Source organism: Oryzias melastigma, linkage group LG5 (assembly GCF_002922805.2).
Source record: "Oryzias melastigma strain HK-1 linkage group LG5, ASM292280v2, whole genome shotgun sequence".
Classification (NCBI taxonomy): domain Eukaryota; kingdom Metazoa; phylum Chordata; class Actinopteri; order Beloniformes; family Adrianichthyidae; genus Oryzias; species Oryzias melastigma.
Genome location: NC_050516.1, coordinates 35,501,918 through 35,520,597, shown reverse-complemented (window position 1 = coordinate 35,520,597; position 18,680 = coordinate 35,501,918). Strand labels below are relative to the sequence as shown.

Sequence of the window (18,680 nt, the reverse complement as noted above, 5' to 3'; positions counted from 1 at the left end):
CTTAAAGGAATCTGGTCACTACAGAGACCGGTGTCTTCAGTAACAGACACGTTAGACCAGATATTGAATTTGAGAAACATTTGAAAGATATACGGTGTTGTGCATTTCAAATGAAAGAGTCTTGCCGATCACCACAGAGACATTGGGTGTTAGCCTGGAGGTGGTGCTGGCGGCTCAGACTCCTCCTGGAAGGGGCTGTTCTCACTTTGTTATTTTTGAATCCTTTTTCTGGGTTGGGAGGGGCTGAAAGCGCAGGTCTTTAGAGGAATACTCACAAATGTGTGAATGGATCAAAATACCACTTTAGCATCTTTATAGTGAGGAATGAACATTATAACACACTTAAAAGTTCAAAAGTTGATTTTGCATGATATAGACCCTTTAAAAGATCATACTTTGTGATTTTCAGAGTTTTTTTTAGATCAAGTAATGAGCAGGTGTACTGACTTTGAAAAAGAGAAAATCTATCAAACGAATTCAGTCTTCTAAACAACAGAGTTCTAAACCGTATCCTCAGTATGTGGGTTGTACCATATACACTGGTCGTGTGGTCTGTCAGACACTCAAGTGGAAGTGTGTTTCTGTGGTCAGCTGCTGAGCTTCACTTCTGAAAGTAGATTTAGGACGCAAAAAAACAAGACAAGAAGCTCAGAAGACAGAGAGCTGTGCAGAGTGTAGAGCATTCCACCTCATCATGATGAAGCTTCAACTGCTCTTCACACTGATGTGTAAGTGTCTCCTTTGAGTTTTTAGTTTGAACTATTATTTAAAGTCCCACCAAACCAGGAAGAACTTTCAAACATGGATGCTTTTGTGTTTTCTTGTTTCAACAGATTTCTGTCTGGAGTTGGAAGCTCACGGTCAGTCTCTGAGTTCAGTGTAGCTGTGATCTTTACATGTCTATGATTGTTTAACAGTAACATGCTTGTTTGATGTTATTTTAAAGATGAATGTGAGCCATTAACTGTCATATTGTCCTCTGAAATTTCAGATCTATCTCAACCCAAACTGACAGTGGATGTATCTGTGATGAGAGAAACAGATTCAGTGACATTAAAGTGTCAGAGTCCATCTTTAGATTCTACTTCTGAGTGTTCTTTCTTCACTCAAAGTGAAACGCTCTTTGAGGGCCGCTGTCTGCAGACACTGACAGGAGCTGAACTTCTGAATCGAATTAAAAGAAGATCTCCTGCTACCATTGAAGTTAGATGTTTCTACACAGTAAAGGACGGAGCTTTTAACTTGACATCTCCAGACAGTGATGCATCCACCATTGAGATAAACAGTAAGTTGTGTTTTTAAAGTTGCTTTATATTTTTAATAGAGATGTTGTATTATGTTCTTTACCAAACCCAGTAGAAAATAATGAACATGATCTCTAATTTACCTCTTCTTATTTTCAGACCTTCTTCCACCTGATCTGATCGTGAATCCACAGCTGATCTCAGAAAAGGATTCAGTCACATTAAACTGTCAGACTCCGGTGTCTTTGACAGAATGTTTTTGGCTCTTTGAGGGAAAAAGTCGAGCCACACGATTCTCTTGTTCAAAGACACTGACTGGAGCTGAGCTGATAAAAATGACGAGTCAAAGAGTTCCTGCTAAAGTACAAGTCTCATGTTTTTACCTTAATGGAGATAAATCTCCAGAAAGTGAACAGAAGACCATCACTATCCAGTGTGAGTTAACACAACAGATGTGGTTCAGCAGTGAAAGGGAAGAGAATTAAAGTCCGATTTGATCTTTTTAAGGAAGAAAATTTGTCAAAAAATGTTTTTGAAAAAGAACAGATTTAACTCTTGTTTCTTGTTTCAGATCCTCAGCCTGAACTGAGAGTGAATCCAGCTGTGATCACAGACAGAGACTCGGCCACACTGAACTGTGTGACTCCATCATCTCTTTCTGTCACTCAATGTTATTTCTACTTTTTGAGAACAAAAACTACCAGAATCAGCTCCTGCATGCAGACACTGACAGCAGCTGAACTTCTGGTCATGTCAAGTCAAAGATCACCTGCTGATGTTGAACTAACGTGTTTGTACTCAGTGGAACAGCAAGAAGGAAACTCTCAGTCTCCACTCAGTAATGTCAGCTACATCCGCATCAGTAAGTGATCAGTTCTGGTTTTCTCTTGAAAAATCTTCCCTATTTAAGGTTTAAAGAGTGGTAAGTGTGGTTTAGGGCTGCCACGATTAGTCGACTAATCGACGACTAATAAAATGGTTGACGACTAATTTAAGAGTCGATTAGTCGTTACTTTATAATATATGGAGTCAGAGTGTAGCAAAGTAAAAGTTATAATGGCATTATTCTAGCTTTTTGGACTATTTTGGCATTTATTAAAGTTCTTTAGGCTGATTTGGAGTTTAGCTAGTTTTCAGCTGCATGTTAGCGGTTTGTCTTATTTAGGATTTTTTTCAGTCTTTTGGACTACTTTGGAGTTCAGCGAATAATTTAGCTACATGCTAGCTGTTTTGGCTAACTTAGGCTTTATTTTCAGATTTCAAGGCTAATTCAGCATTTAGCCAATATTTTAGCTGGATCAGCTTCAGCGTTTTCAGCTGTCAATTTCAGTCTCTTAAGCTATCAGCACTAGAATTATCACAGCTAATGCTATATATCTTGTTTTTAGTTAGTTTAAAGTTAATGATGTGTGTTTTACATCCACTTTGTGCATGACCCGATCAGTCGACTCATCTGAAAAAAAATAATTGATGATTAGTCGACTATTAAGATTATAGTTTGCGGGAGAACTAGTTTGATTTGGCTTTAAATATAAGAAATGATTCTTTCATCATAGTTGTAGAAAGAAAAAGGATGTCAGTGACTTCAGCAGACAGTTGGTCTGGAGGTGAGACTCACGTTTATCAGTTGTGAAAAGTATTACTTGACATAAGAAAAGATAAAACAGCATTTTTTTTAAATTCTAATTCAGCAGATTTAACTACTGGCACACAAAAGTAGTCCACCGTCTACTTCTCAGAAATAAATCTTATTGAATCCTGAAATTATTATGATGATCTCTAATTTACTTCTTCTTATTTTCAGACCTTCTTCCACCTGATCTGATCGTGAATCCCCAGCTGATCTCAGAAAAGGATTCAGTCACATTAAACTGTCAGACTCCGGTGTCTTTGACGGAATGTTTTTGGCTCTTTGAGGGAAAAAGTCGAGCCACACGATTCTCTTGTTCAAAGACACTGACTGGAGCTGAGCTGATAACGATGACGAGTCAAAGAGTTCCTGCTAAAGTTCAAGTCTCATGTTTTTACCTTAATGGTGCAATATCTCCAAAAAGTGAACAGAAGACCATCACTATTCAGTGTGAGTAAACACAACAGATGTGGTTTAGCAGTGAAAGTGAAGAGAATTAAAGTCAGATTTGATCTTTTCAAGGAAGAACATTTGTCAAAAAATTTATTTAAAAAAGACAGATTTAACTCTTGTTTCTTGTTTCAGTTCCTCAGCCTGAACTGAGAGTGAATCCAGCTGTGATCACAGACAGAGACTCGGCCACACTGAACTGTGTGACTCCATCATCTCTTTCTGTCTCTGAATGTCATTTCCACTTTTTGAGAGCAAAAACTACCAGAATCAGCTCCTGCATGCAGACACTGACAGCAGCTGAACTTCTGTCCATGTCAAGTCAAAGATCACCTGCTGAGGTTGAACTAACGTGTTTGTACCCAGTGGAACAGCAAGAAGGAAACTCTCAGTCTCCACACAGCAACGTCAGCTACATCCACATCAGTAAGTGATCAATCAGGACTTTTAATACACTGTAAGAATGTAATCACTTCCTGTACAATTCTAAATTTTAGCAAAGGCCTCTACGACAACACAGTGGACATCACCTTTCAGAACAACCACAGTTATCACAACGACAACTGAGGAAATCATTTTACCATCAACAACTGTCGGCTCAGAGAGCAGCACTCGTAGATCGCTTCATACTACTCTGACGTCTGTGAATCCTCAACCAGGTAACAAACCAAACATGAAAACAATAATGCGGAATGATGTTAAATCATTTCAGTTTTACTGTTCATAGATCATAGTTAGTGTAAATATTTCTACCACCAATACATTAATGGTAAAAAAGAGGTCCACTGTTAAAGAGAGCAAGCTGTTCTATTGATGTCTTCTAAAAACAGCTGTAACCGAAGAGACTCGCACCTCAACTACCACGCTGTTGACATCTTACGTGACTTCAGGGACTCAAACCAAAGGTGAGTTTTGTGAACATCTCACATAATGAAATGAGCTTCAGGATTCACTCTCACTGTCTTTTAGACTCAGATTTGGTAGTGACGTATGGGGTCGCGACATTGCAGTGTGAACAACATATTTTAAAAGTATGTTCAAGAACCCCTGTTCACATCACATGCCTAGCATTAGGTGTGTTTGAGATCATACAGGCAGATGCAGACCTGTGCAGATCACCTGGGTTGCAGTGCATGTTGGGTAGTTTTTGCTGTGACGTCACATTTCAATCCTCAAAAAAATATTACGAGAAAGAGGCGATGCAAGGCACCTACCTAGGCGAGTGCAAGTGGAAATCTGGTGCTGCGCTGACTGCAAGTTGCCTTGATGACTACAAAACAGTGCACTGTGGGAAATAGTTTTCTGACAGTTCTTGTAGTTCGACAGGATCAGAAATATTGTCGCTAAATGAAAGAAATTGGTGTATTGTTTAACTCTTTCTGGAAAGTAGTTTTTGAACTTTTGTTGTTTTGTTCTCTGACTGTGGTCGGAAGATGCAGGTGAGATCATCATCCGGGGTTCACCCCCCTGTTGGGACCCTCACAGTCTCTAGAGCGTGTGACGCCAATGAACCAGTCTCAGTTCTTTTAGAGAAGGGGTCGGCAACCTTTAACAGTATAGAGTAGGGGTGCAGGAAAAAATCGATTTGGGGATATATCGCGATATTTTGTTTGGCGATATTTGCATCAATTTAAAGGGTTAGTAATGGGGTTGTGGGTCATTTTCGGTGTTAACTGTATTTCGCCTTATATTTACCATTTCCAAATGTTTTGGCGTGTTTTGAGCAAGAAATATTGAAATAAAACGGCATTTTTGAGGCCAAATTTGGCAAACCTGTCTCTTCCGGGTCAAAAGCTCCGTTTTGGTCACGTGGTGCGTGTGACGTCAAAGGGGTCAACATAGCAAGATGGCTTCTCCTTAGCGTGTCGGAGCTAGCGATAGCGGCGATATTTCCAGGTCCACAATTCTGTCTTCAGACTCAGATTGTGGAAACATTTGTTCTAAAAGTGACGCTGATTCAGAGGCGCCGGGTGTTTGTGGTTTGAGGACTGTAAAGCCCTATCAATTTGAGCCGGCAGCGCGGAAAGTAGGAGCTCACTATTTGGCAATGGTAAATGGTAAATGGTAAATGGCGTATACTTGTATAGCGCTTTCTACCCTCCTTCGAGGGCCCAAAGCGCTTCACAGTCACAGACCCATTCACCCATTCACACACACATTCACACACTGGTGGTGGCTGACAGTGACGCTGAGAATGCCGATGAAACTGAAAGCTGTCCGTTTATCAGAGCCATGCTCGAAGCTGGAAGACGTGGAGCATCACGTGAAGCTTTATTTACAGATCGGAACCTTTTGGCGACTCTAAATCAAATCATCAATGACGCTGACTATCTGGGTCGGTAATGCAGAGTTTCATATGCAAAATAAAGAGCTTAGAGACATGTTTGCAGGACCGTCCACCACTTTATCATTATTTATTTATTTATTCACTTATTTAATCACTTTATTCTCATACCCAGAAGCTCTTTCACCACCTTACTGCATGTCTCTGATATGCGCAGAAAAAAATGAGAATGTAAACAGTCCTCCGCCCCATTCTCCACATGAATCGTCCCGTTTCAACACACAACAACAACAGGGGATGCAGAGATCCCGCAAGCCACCATCAATGATTAATAAACTGCAAATCAAACAAAGAAACTTCCAAAAATGTACAATGTTTTAAACATTCAGTTTACCTGTTGAAATCAGAAGCTTTTCACAGTTTAGTCGGTCTGGTTCTGCTCAGTGTTCATTCACAATAGGCTCATTTCGATTGTAAATCTCGTAAATTTACGACTTTAAAAATCATAATTTAAATTTTTTATTTTTTTTGGTGGCCCTAATACTCCGTCGGACCATAACACCGACGTTTATAGAATTATACTTTGCCGCAGAACACACATACATGTATTCTTTGACACCCCGGGTCCGCCTGCATTCTGCTGCTGGCGCTGTCTCACTCATGTGACGTCAACGCGTCACGTGACCCAAATCGAGCCGTTTCTGAAGCAGGGCGAAATGCGAGTGTGATTTGTCCTTGATTTTGTCAAATTTTACAAAAACCTGATTTTGTCAACGGTAATTATTTGTTATTTTTGATACATTAGAACATATGGAATATAACTGGATACTTATTTTAGCTTTGTCCCAGGGCATTACTAACCCTTTAAATGTTGCCATTGCAACATTTATTTAACTATTTATGAGCGTTCTTCACTGTCTTGCTTTTGTTTTCCACTTCCACCTTTGTAGAGGGTCAGATAAGAAGGAGCAGTGGAGCTCCAGCAGGTCATGCACGGAGCCTCCATCAAAATGCTGTCAGCAAAGCGAGCAAAAGTTCTGCTGAACTTAACGGCTATAGATTTTGTTCAGAGACCTGATGGATCAGAGTGATGTGTACGCTCTGAAAAAAGGGAAATGTCGCAGCGATTAGCAGTGAAATACCCATTTACTTCCGGTTTTAAGAAAATTTGAGCTTCAGCGCTGATTGTCAAGTAAATGAAACATCTAAGTCACATTCATCCTGTCATTACACTGAAATGTTTCTGGAAAGAACTGGCTTTTTTCCCCCTTCATTTTTGAAGCACTCGATCAGGTTAATACATCATTTAAATGCTAGATTTAACAACCTTGCAATCACACTTTTAGAAACTTATTACTTAACGTTCTATTTTTTCTTTAATTGAAAAATATGTTGTTGTGGAAATCAGACAAAATTGACTGTTCCCTTAAAAAAACAAATATTTTGTAATTTACCAAAAGAAAAGCAGCATGAATTTCTGGATAAAACCAACTTGTATATGAGATACAGTCAATGTGCTTAATGCTGTGATCAATAAATAAAATTAGTTGGGCCATTTTATTACAGGTAGATTTAATTTAAGTCATACTCCTAAAAAAAAAAAAAAAAAGGGAAAAATTGCTTCGGTGCAGTCTTGGGATATCACGATACATGTCGTATCGTGAGACGTGTCAGGATACGTATCTTATTGCCAGACTCTTGCCAATACACTCCTAGTATAGAGCCATTTGGGTTTTCTACTAATTGAAACCTAGAAGTAGGGATGTCCCGATCCGATCACGTGATCTGAAATCGGGGCCGATCACGTGATTTGGGACTCGATCGGAATCGGACTCCTTTGTCCGATAAGGATCGGATATTTCATTTATTCTCATTATGATCAGAGCTTTATATTTCATCTTACCATTTCGGATAAATACTCCACTCCAAGTCTGCATGTCACGAAAAGATCACAAAATGTCATCACCAGAAAACGCAGCAGAAAACGGCAGCAGCTCGAGCAGAAGGCTAACTTGTAAACAAAGCTAGCTAGAAAGCTAACTTCCGGGACCAATAACTCTTTTGAAAAGGCTTTAAACTGACAGCAAATATCTCTATTGGTTTGTCATAACTCAAACAACAACCTCTAAAGGTATTCCAACAGAAGAAGACAGTATTTTTTTCTTTTTAATGTGAAGCTCTTCATGCTGCAGACAGATGGCTAAACAGCAGGTGCTAACTGCTACATGCTAGCGCTGTGATTTAACTCCTTAGGACCCGAGCTGTCCTTTGATATGCCTGTTTTATTTATCTGACAGAGAAATAACAGTTAAGAAAATTAACTACTGTGGTAATAAAACCGAAAATGTGATGTCTTAAGAACTTAAAAAATAAGCACATAATCTTAAAAATAACTAAATAAAACTAATAAATTAAAACTAATAATAATATAAGCTATTCATGAACACTCATCAAATTTTATGCTAAAACAAATTCATAATTTATTTTTAAGAATTTTAAATGAGGACAGGAATCACATTTGGTCAAAAATGTTCAATAGCTCTAAATTTGTTAAAGCTAAAGTCACTAAACTTTCTCACATGACTAATTATCACTTATATAACAAGAAAAATGTATTTTCTTTCCTAGTTTATATTTGCTGTATTTTTACTTGTTTATTAAAGCTACTTCACAGAAGTGTTTTATTTAAGTTTTTAATGATAAAATAAGGTTATTAAAATATAAATAAGGGACAACACAAATCTATTTCTTCAATTTATTCATGTTTTAAATGTCTTATAAAAGTATCGGATCGGGACTCGGTATCGGCAGATACACAAAATCAAATGACTCGGAATCGGATCGGGCCCAAAAAAACCTGATCGGGACATCCCTACCTAGAAGGAACTATAAAGTTTTACTTTAGCCTTTAAGAAATTTAGATTTTTGAATTCATGGCCTTCTTTTTAAAAAAATAATAAATATGAATTATGTCTATTTTTTGCCACGAATAAAAGCAAAAATATAAAAAGAAACTTAAATCTCTCAAAATGTGATTTTATATTTTATTTTTTTACTTATTCTCAAAATAAATATACTCTGTGCCAAACATGATCATCTCAGTGCATTTCTGGACAGCTAGTAACTAATGTTGTGCAGCATAAGATAGTGTTTTTAACTGATAAAAGATCAAACTTTTTACCAAAGTTTTGCTTTGCTAATGAAATCTGTTCACTCTGGAGGTAGAGTTGAGCAAATAACAAGTCTTCAGGTCAACAGGGATGTAAAAACCTACAAAGTTTATCATCTATGTGAACCTCAGCCATCAATTTATACATGTAACCAATCTAAATTAAATAAATGATAATTAAGTAGTCTTTACTTAAAAAAAGCCAATTTATTTTTCTTGTATCAATTTTTTTATCCTCTTTGCCCTCAGCAGTCTTACACTCCTAAGTTTTGATATTTTAGCTTGGAGTTGGATCTTGGTAGTCTTAGTTTGCGGGCTTTGTTTATTTGTTTTCCTTAGGTAGTTTTGGTTAGGCAGCCACTATCAGGGAGCTGCTGACTCAGATAGTCGACATGGCTGGATCAGCAGTCTCCATGACTTATTTTATGTTTGGCCAAGGAGCCACCATGGAGAGATGAAAGATCCACATGTGGATCTGGAGCTGCAGGTTGCAGACTCCTGATGACTTTTTCTAACACTCCAAAAATGACAACGCTATCACACGCTAATGCACTCTGCCTTTTTCTTCATGGCGCGTGCTTCCTCTCTCATGCACACTTTCACACTCTTCCCCCACCCCCACCTACACCGCGACGAAGTAAGACAAACAGGTTGCTGCTAACCACTGATGTAAAAATAAACAAGATTTTAAACCATCTGTGGTCATGTGTGTTACTGTTGCCTTTAAAAGTTATCATTAATTTCAATTTTATTTATGTCTTTGGGGCAGTGAACAATAAATAAACCCAGTGGCTATTTTTCCTTTGTTGTCTGCCGACAGTTGTTAAAAATTAATATAAAATACATATTGGTATAGGTCATACTAAAGGGGAGAGACATTTTAAAATTCAACCGAATGTTAAGGTGAACCCTGACTTCCTGTACTCGTTCAGTCTCGCTGCAGCACAGCATTCGCCTTCATCTGAGGCGCCTTTTCCCGCCTGCAGCCGCCTGGTCTCGCAGGTCATTTCAAACACCTATTACTAAAGATGTAACGATTCTTCTTGAAACTGATTCAAACTTGTCAACGTTATTGCAGAAAATTGAAAAATCGTCTTGTCACTGCCTGCGCCTACATTTAGAAATGCAGAGCAGATGATATTTCTTCATGCAGGCTTGCTGCAAGTGTGCGCATAGCAGACTTACTGCCTGCTCTTCAACTGCGCTCTCCTGGAAAATATCCGCAGCTCCTTTTGATTTAAAAGTTTCATTTAAGTCAGTCCCTCCAGGATTTCGCGTTGTGTTCGCATCTATTAACGTAAATTCAAACAAACCCGAGATTTGTTGCTCATCCTGCAACTTTACATTTAATCACAACTTTACTGCAACTTGACGTGACAAGAATCATGGGTGACGACACAGCCTCATAACTATTTCCCTTCTGACTCTTTCCTGGGAGCCGTGCTCTTTTTTATTAACTCTCTTTTGCTCTGTGTTTTTTTCTGCGAGCTGCATGTGATCGGTCATTTGCACTGAGTGCGAGTGAGTGTGCGCGAATACATGCAGCAGCTGGGTGGGGGGTTGCGCTGAGCGGGCACAGGTGCGGAGCGGTCCGTCACCTGGAGCACAAGATGAACCGAGTATGAAAGGATTTGTGATCATGTAAAGATTTGTGTAGAACTGTCTATTTGTATTGAAAACAGGCAGTTTGGTGTAAGAGGCAAAAAGAAAACATACTTGGCCTTAAAATATCTTCATTTCATTGTGTTGAGAAAAAAAAATTGGAAAAAATCCAAATCGTAGCTTTAAAACTGTGAATTAAATCGAATTTTGGCTTAACTTAATAGATAAAACCCTACCCATTAAAGATGAATACAAACACATTATGCAACATGCATACTGGGCATGTGATGTGTGTACCAGAATGCACTGAGTGAAGGTTCTTGAACGAACTTTTATTGCACTGTCACTACCCGATACCAGCAAATATTAGAAGATACTTGGTACAAAATGTCACATGGTTCAAATCTTCCAAATCTTGCTCTAGGTTTATTCTTTAATAGGTCTATTCCAATACATGAAAAATTTGGGTCACATAATTCCAGCCGAAAACAAGCAGCAATTATTCATTTCTCCTCTGTGGTCAATTTTCAAACTTTTGGCTCTTCCAAGAATTAAAGAGGATGCAACCCACACGTTCCTAATAAATCTGAATCCCTATTTGGCTAACTTTAAACTTGTTTTAACTTTCAATGCATGTTCAGTGGCATCACGTTTTGTACAGAGAGCCCAAAAACAGACTTAAACAACGTGTAAATGCGATAATTTAGAATGTGGAAACCTAAATTGTGAGTTTACATAGATTTCTCACTGAAAGTGGTTGCTTGAGACCGGTGGGAACATCGCATTAGACCTGTTCTCTAAACACCTTTGTGGTTTATGGTTTTCTTTGCTCAAATGTTCCTGTTAAATTCATCAGAATTAGACTTCCTTCCTAAAAACCGCATAATGATAATGCACGCAAATAACTTCTCCTGGCTTTGACATGTATTTATGAGTGCTGATGATTGATTGTATAAAACATGATTTGTTTTTTGTTGCTTGAAATAAACCCTTGCTAATCAAATCTAAAATTTCCTTGGCCGTCTCCAGTTGTTTTTGACCCTCTGAAAGTAAAGTGTAACTGAATCTTTGTGGGTTTTGTTTCCTCTCAGAAGTAAATGATAAACCTGAGTGGAAACTCTTCCACCTGGCTGCGATTGGACCGGGTTTTGGTGTCACTGTGGGAGTCATCTTACTGGTAGCGATACTTCTCTGTCCAAAAAGAAGAAGTAGTAAGTCCTTTAAGTTTTCATCCCCCTTACAGATTTACTGTGTTGTTTCTAAGACCCTCGTTTTGTATTTGATGATCTCATTAGTCACTGATGACCGTTTTCTTTTCTCAATAATTTTCAGAAAAATATGCCACAAGCAGGTAAGGAGCTGATTACTGTACTCATCTTAACCAGGGCTTCCTGTTGTAATTTGACAACACCTTGCTAGTTTTATGTATGACACAAACATAATTTCTTCCTAAAAAGACATTATTTGGGGCCTTCAGTCAAGATGTTGCCAAAATATTTATGAATCAGCTGCATCTAGAATCTTGAAAAAACACAAGCTCAAATATAGAGAGGTAATCAAAATGAAACCTGAAGATGCAGGAACTGTCACAGACGCTGAATCCAAGTGCAGCAGGTCTATTTTGGCACAGGCAGGAGAACAGGAGTGAAGCACAGCTTTAAGTCCACAAAGCTAAATCAGGGTCCGGCAGGCAGAGGTCAAACACGAGCATGAGGGCTTCAGAGAACAACCAGAGTGGTCAGGGTTCAGGCGAGGGTCGGGGCAGGCGGCAAACAATCAGAGTTGAAGATGAAACGGGGTCAGATGAAACAGAAGTTCGTGTTAGGATGAGAACGCTCAGCGATGCGGACAGTGGCACAAACAAGACTCCGCAATAAGCAGAACTCAGTCCACTGACTCAGGATTCAAGGATTTATACTGTCAAACCAGTGGACTAATGAATGTCACTGGCACGATATTGGATACTGCTGGGAGTGACTGCAGATGAAAAATGGCTGTGGGGCTTCTAGGAGTGACAGCAGGAGCTGATGGGAAGTGTAGTGTTGAGACCCAGGAAGTGCTAGTACTCTGGTGATGGATCCCACTGATGGGCAGAGGGAGAGACAGGGGACCGATTGATTAAAGGAACATAACTCAGGATCTTCAAGGGTAGCCAAACAGGGAAGTTGGAGGCTGACTCCACCCACAGCCGAAATGTGAAAATCCAGTCAGAGGGGCGGGGCTTGGGAGCAGGACTGTTACCATTACTGGAGCAGCAGATCATGGCGTGTGACTCAGATGTTTTGACCTATCACGAAATTCAACTGCAATACCCCAATTCAACCTTTAGGGGGCAGCACCCAGATAGTTTTTGACTATATTTTCAAGAATTAAATCAATTTATTTCAATTTATAAAAATTTGGCAACGAACAACAGTCAGAATGTTTAAAGCCCCATTTACAGAGGGCAACAGACAATAAAAAAGTTGATTTAAGGTTTGGCTACACTTTAAAGCACTGGAACAGAAAACTCAAACCAACAAACAGATAGCCTGTATATTTATTCTTAAATACATATAAAAAAAATATCACAAGTTGAAGTTTTGGGCTAGTTTGGAACATCATTTATGATAAATGGTTTTAGTAAGAACAAATCGTATGAATGACTCGAACATTATTTATTCCTTGTTCTTAAATCATCTTGAAAATGTTTCCTGTTTAAAATTTCTTTAAGAATCTCATTTATTTGCTTAAATAAAACAATCACATTACATATCAAAGTTTAAAAATATATAAATTAAGAAAAAGACCATTTATGTTCTTTTTATTTACATTTATTAAGATCTGTAAAATGTTTTGTGAACTGTTTGTAGTTGCAATAAAGATTTATTTTTTTCTCTCTTCACACAGACATAAAGTTTACTCTTCTGGTAATGAAACAATTCCCTGATCCAAGAAAAAATAAGGATTTGCCACTGATGATTCTGATTTTTTTCTAAAACTGTTTTTTTATGATTTATTTCAGCTAACTTCTTGCAAACGAGAAATATTCACAGCGAAGACCAGGAAATGCTAGAAGTTAGTATGACTTATTTTAATGTGTTGGAAATAAATGTGTGAAAGTGAACAAAACAGTAAACTTGGATTTAATCTGTATTCTCTTGTCTTCAAAAATTAGTTAACTCCAGGGCCTTATAATGAAATCACATCCGTCTGTATGAACAGTATTTTACCAGCAGTCGACTGTCCAGCTGGTGAGCACAAATGTGAAATGAAAGTTTATGTTCTTCCTCTAATGAGACATTTCTCTGTATTGAAATTACTAATCATTTATCATTGCTTCATGTTTTACACTACTTATGACTTTCATCAACAACAACCACTTTTATTTATCCACATAATGTAATAAATTATTCTTTTGATCAACTTCTTATCTGTTTTTCACAGAGTTTGAGCAGAAAGATGGCCTTCAATCTCCAAATGAAAGTGTAAGCAACAAATATTTGATCTATTTCTTCTATGTGTTCAAAAAGAACCTAAAAGTGTAAGGAGATCTTGATGTTTTCTTTCATCAGTCTGACGTCTACCACGTTTATGCCTCAATCGCTGACGAGGACCCTTCACCTGCACTCAGAGATGTGACGTACCACAAGCTGCAGCTCACCTGACACACCTCTACTCTGAATCTACTGTCCAAACAGCAGACGAGTCTGTGGAAATGTAAAACATAATCCACAGACAGGAACAGTAAAGGAAGAATATTGACCGCTTAAATCTTTGGCCTCCTTCCTTTTACAACAGATGATCAGAGTGAGACTGTAACTATGGAAATGGGATTTTTGTGAATTAGGACTTTTCTCTCCTGAAAGCAGACATTTTGTTCACTCACTGTTGTGCTGAATTTTTTTTTTTTCTGACTGTTGATCCTTTTCTGCAGAACATTTAGGAAAATACTGCCCAATTATTAGTGTAAATAATTGGAAATTTTTGTGCTTTTTCATGACAGAAATCACAATTAAAACGCCATGTTCATTTCATCACATAAATGATCAATAAATAGTTTTGTGTACTATAAATTCCTTCATTCATTCATTGATTCATTTTCTTGTCCGCTTTGTCCCTTTCGGGGTCGCAGGGGTGCCGGAGTCTAACTCTGTTACTGATGGGCGAAGGCGGGATTTACCTTGGACAGGTCGCCAGTCTGTCGCAGGGCCTCAATCACACACACATTCACTCTCACATTCACACCTAGGGGCAATTTAGAGTCACCAATTAACCTATGAAGCATGTTTTTGGACGGTGGGAGGAAGCCGGAGTCCCCGGTGAAAACCCACGCATGCACGGGGAGAACATGCAAACTCCACACAGAAAGGTCCCCAGTTGATGTTTCTGTTTTAGATTTGAACCGGGACCTTCTTGAGGCAATAGCGCTGACCGCTGCGCCACCGTGCAGCCCATACTGTAAATTCAATTTTCTTTATATAGCCCAATTTCACAAACAATTGTCTCATTGGGTTTCATACCAGTAATTGTACATAAGTAGAAACCAAATTAAACCAAATTAAACAGACTATCCCTGCTCTTAGACACTTCTCCTCAATGAGGAAAAACTCCTAAAAAAACCAAAACCTGATCCTTGGAAAAAAAAGAAGAAACCTCAGGGATGTCAACATGAAGGAGAGATCCTCTCCTAGGAAAGACAGGTGATGTACCAGGACTGTTAAAGAGGAATTTGCGTATCTATCTGTATTTATCGTCATCCAGATAGAAATATGGGTGGGGGCGAGGTCCACGGCCACGACGAGCCGGAGGCGAGGTCCATGGCCAAGCACAGTAGCACAGAAGATCTTAAATCTCTCCTGCTCCCAGCGGGAAAGACGAACAACACATGAATCACACTGCACCAAACTGAAGCAAAGGTAGCTAAATAAAATAAATAATAAATAATAGAGGAAAAGAGAAGTAAATGAGACTAGAGGACAGAACCTAAGAGCACCATCCTTTCCCAAGCTTTAAACTTCTAGCAGACAACTAGTTATTGAGTTTTAAGTCAAACACGTTAACAATAAGATGCAACACTGATAGAAAATATAACATTTTTAGCATGTCAATATTAATCTAAACCCACGAAGCTACAGCAGCAGCTGGAGGAAAAAAACACTTTATTATTTTCTAATAATAGACCCATCTGTTTTTTTTATAGTTGCTTATTCCAGTTCATGGTCACAAAGTTCCAGGACACTACCTGGGGCTATAACCTCAAACTCTCTCATTTTAGTCCACTTTACCAATGTGAAGCCCTTAAGATTGATTTTATCTCTTAGAAATACTGCCAATGCAAAGCTTTACAGAAAAATCTCAAGTCATTCACAGTTTACAAAGATTCTACAATAATTTGAACAAAAATTCCCTCCTATTTTAAAACAAACAATTATTATGCTAATTTAAGACTGTGAAATGTGCTACTATATCTAAAAATAATAGAACTACTTGTAAAAAGGTTAACCATTACTGTATTTTTTCGGTCAAAACAGGCAGATTCCTAAAAGGTGTAAAGGTCGTTTACTTTTATAAATGTTATTTTTTTATTATTAAAACACCACTTTTATAATAATACTTGTATACAGATTTTTTAAATCCCTTCAAATTCAACCAGATAAACGAACAATCACAAAACAGACGTGAAGAAAAAAAGCAGCAGAAAGAAACAAAAGGAAAATACATATATTTTTTAATTTATTCGTGATCTTTTCTGGACATATGAGGACATCATGAAAACTAAATACATCAATATAACAACTTTCAAAAACACTTCTTCAAGTCTTCGACATGCATCTTTACTTTCTTTTAGCTCTCCGTCATCGAATAATTCACATTTTTTTTAATAATCCTTCATTTAAATCAAAAGAATTCTTGTGTCGTTTATATATTTCAGGAGCTGAAAGCATCATGACATTTGCTTTTATCAATTACTGGCTGGAGTAAAGGCTTCCCACTACACAGCGTCCTATTTTTTAATGCTCAGAAAAACAAAACTGCACTGTAAAAACATTTAATGTGTAACTATCATCCTCTGCACAATGAGGTTTTTCAGACAGACGATAAAGCTCTCTATGTATTTATCTATGATGATTCAGCACACATTCAGAACAATGTGAGGTTCTGTCAGCACAGTGGTTTCGTCGCACCCAATAAGGTCACCAAGCGCTCCCATGGGCTTCTGCATTTGTGGATGTGGATCTCTAAAGACTGTCTTAGCAGAGCAATGCCTACTGTAAAGGTGTGAGCAGTTGGATGTCTGACGGATCGCGTTCTCCGTGTGAATGAAGCGCCTTGACTCGTGGTCACCTGCTGACGGTCGCTGCGATCAGAGGCAGCAGGCCTGCAGTCAGAGAGCGGGAGAGACGGGAGGCTGAGCCGCACTCCATGGCATTCTCCTAAAAGAAACGTAGAAGAAATGTTTGTAGAAAAAATAATAAATAAAAGTCTAATTTCTTCCAACACATTCACATCAAATAATTACATTTCTATAATAACACCAATTTACAGCTATGGCTGTGTGGTGTTAAAATGTGAAAAAAGACACAAATAGTGCTAAAATAATAGCAATCATTTAATTATAGTCTAAAAATCCATATGTAAATCTGTTTTTTGTAACCAGTTTTATCCCTTTTGGAATCACCAGAGCTTAACCCAGAGCTCTGCAACCATTCGGGTTAATTTCTCAGTGCCCAGTAGGAGCCACAAAGTCTTCCTTCACCCAATAAAAATGTCCATGATAAAGCACAAACATTAAAAGAAAATTGCCTTTTTTTATTTATTTTTTTTTTTTTTACTTTTGAGAGAAGTTCACTTTCCTTTCAAAATAAAATACATCCTATCACTTATGATCATTTCAATGCAATAGTAATAAGTATTTAAATAAAAAAACAGTTAATTTTACCATTTTACTATCTAACAATCCGAAATGAAATCCCAACTCATTAAGTAACCTATGACATATTTTTCAAATACACTTGAAATTCCTTAATTTAAAAGAAAATATGGAATATTTGCTTTATAATCTGGTGCTCCTTAATTCTGGTTGTGCTCATTGACGTCTATTGATTTTCTGCAGTACAGGACAGTACAAAAATTAGTCAAAATGTTGTAGTTTGACTTGTGGTACGTAGGGTTGGGCACCGAAGTTTGGTTTCAGGTAGGAACCGCTATGATTCTACCAAAACTGAAAGAAGCCGCTGCAATCGGTTCCTCATTTCAGTGCTTAGTTTCATTGAAGATGTCTTAAGACATGTCAATAACTTCTACTCTGTTCAATATGTTGAAGTTCAAGCCCAGGGGTCTGTAACCTGTGGCTCTTTTGTCCCTTTTTAGTGTCTCTTTAGCTTTGATGAACTTTTCTAAATAAGAGATTTGTTAGTTTAGCTTTGTCATTTCCGTTTAACATGTCGAGCATCTAAGGAAAAATGTAATTTACTGTCAGAAAATTTGTAGAAACGTTTTTTTAAATTTGTGTTTTTAATTTATAGTAAGTCAAATAAAAGCCTAAAAGTGTTTTTTTAATTTTGGTAAATTACACTAAAGTGGTTCCAAACTTGAAAAAAAAGTGGTTTAAAATGATTGAAAATGATAGATAGTTGTGCGTTCTCAATGAAAAGCTCAGGTTATTCTAAATGTTTTGAGTTGTTTTTAAATAAATAGATTCTTCTGAAATATTTATTTTTTGGTTTAAAAGAAAAAAAAAACACTCCAAAATCCTAATGATAAAAATATCACGTTTGAATGCCTTGCTTTTTTAATGTAAGAAAAGCTGCCACAACAGGAGGAACTTTTTTGACACAGAGTGGCGTTTTATTTTGAAAGGAACTAGTGTGTGCTGCTGTCAAAGGTGAAAGAAGTTACAACTGTTATATATAGAAACATATAGACACTGTTGTAATTCAATTATTGTAATATTTAAAAACAAAATTTCTGAATAAATGGTTAATTGCCAAAAAAGCACAAATATTGTGCATTTTTAAACAATAAAATGGGACTTTGTGGCTCTCTGTGTGTTCTGGTCTGTAAGAAACTAGACTAAATGGCTCATACTGTGTAACATTCGAATGTTTGGCTGCATTTAACAGCAGATCACAGAAGTTTGACAGGTCACCGCGTCGCATCAGCCAATCAGGAACTCAGCTTTGGAAATGTGCTTTCAGTGACCCGATCAGCAGGTAAAATATTAATCCAATATTAAAGCCGCAAGCGGCGTTGGATGGCCCGCAGTCGCTACCCGCCCTCCCCCTCGCCGGCCTTACCCTCGCCGCCCTCTCCCTCGCA

At 37.8% G+C, this 18,680-nt stretch overlaps 2 protein-coding genes across 2 annotated transcripts in view; one reads left to right on the top strand and one right to left on the bottom strand.

The window, feature by feature from the left end:
• Positions 1 to 14,458, top strand: part of LOC112145138 — a gene marked incomplete in the record, with an annotated part of 43,765 nt that extends 29,307 nt beyond the window's left edge. The window contains 13 exon segments of the mRNA XM_036212094.1: positions 1,404 to 1,679; positions 1,816 to 2,106; positions 3,049 to 3,324; positions 3,460 to 3,750; positions 3,822 to 3,983; positions 4,155 to 4,229; positions 11,471 to 11,590; positions 11,712 to 11,730; positions 13,269 to 13,288; positions 13,384 to 13,436; positions 13,537 to 13,612; positions 13,806 to 13,846; positions 13,934 to 14,458. Coding sequence (XP_036067987.1) covers positions 1,404 to 1,679; positions 1,816 to 2,106; positions 3,049 to 3,324; positions 3,460 to 3,750; positions 3,822 to 3,983; positions 4,155 to 4,229; positions 11,471 to 11,590; positions 11,712 to 11,730; positions 13,269 to 13,288; positions 13,384 to 13,436; positions 13,537 to 13,612; positions 13,806 to 13,846; positions 13,934 to 14,026 — 1,793 coding nt within the window.
• Positions 14,459 to 16,072: 1,614 nt separating this feature from the next.
• Positions 16,073 to 18,680, bottom strand: part of cacna2d3 (calcium channel, voltage dependent, alpha2/delta subunit 3) — a 57,916-nt gene continuing 55,308 nt past the window's right edge. Inside the window, exon 39 of the mRNA XM_024270561.2 lies at positions 16,073 to 16,795. Within this exon, the coding sequence (XP_024126329.1) occupies positions 16,703 to 16,795 (93 nt within the window). The 3' untranslated portion in view covers positions 16,073 to 16,702. The remainder of the gene's footprint in view (positions 16,796 to 18,680) is intronic.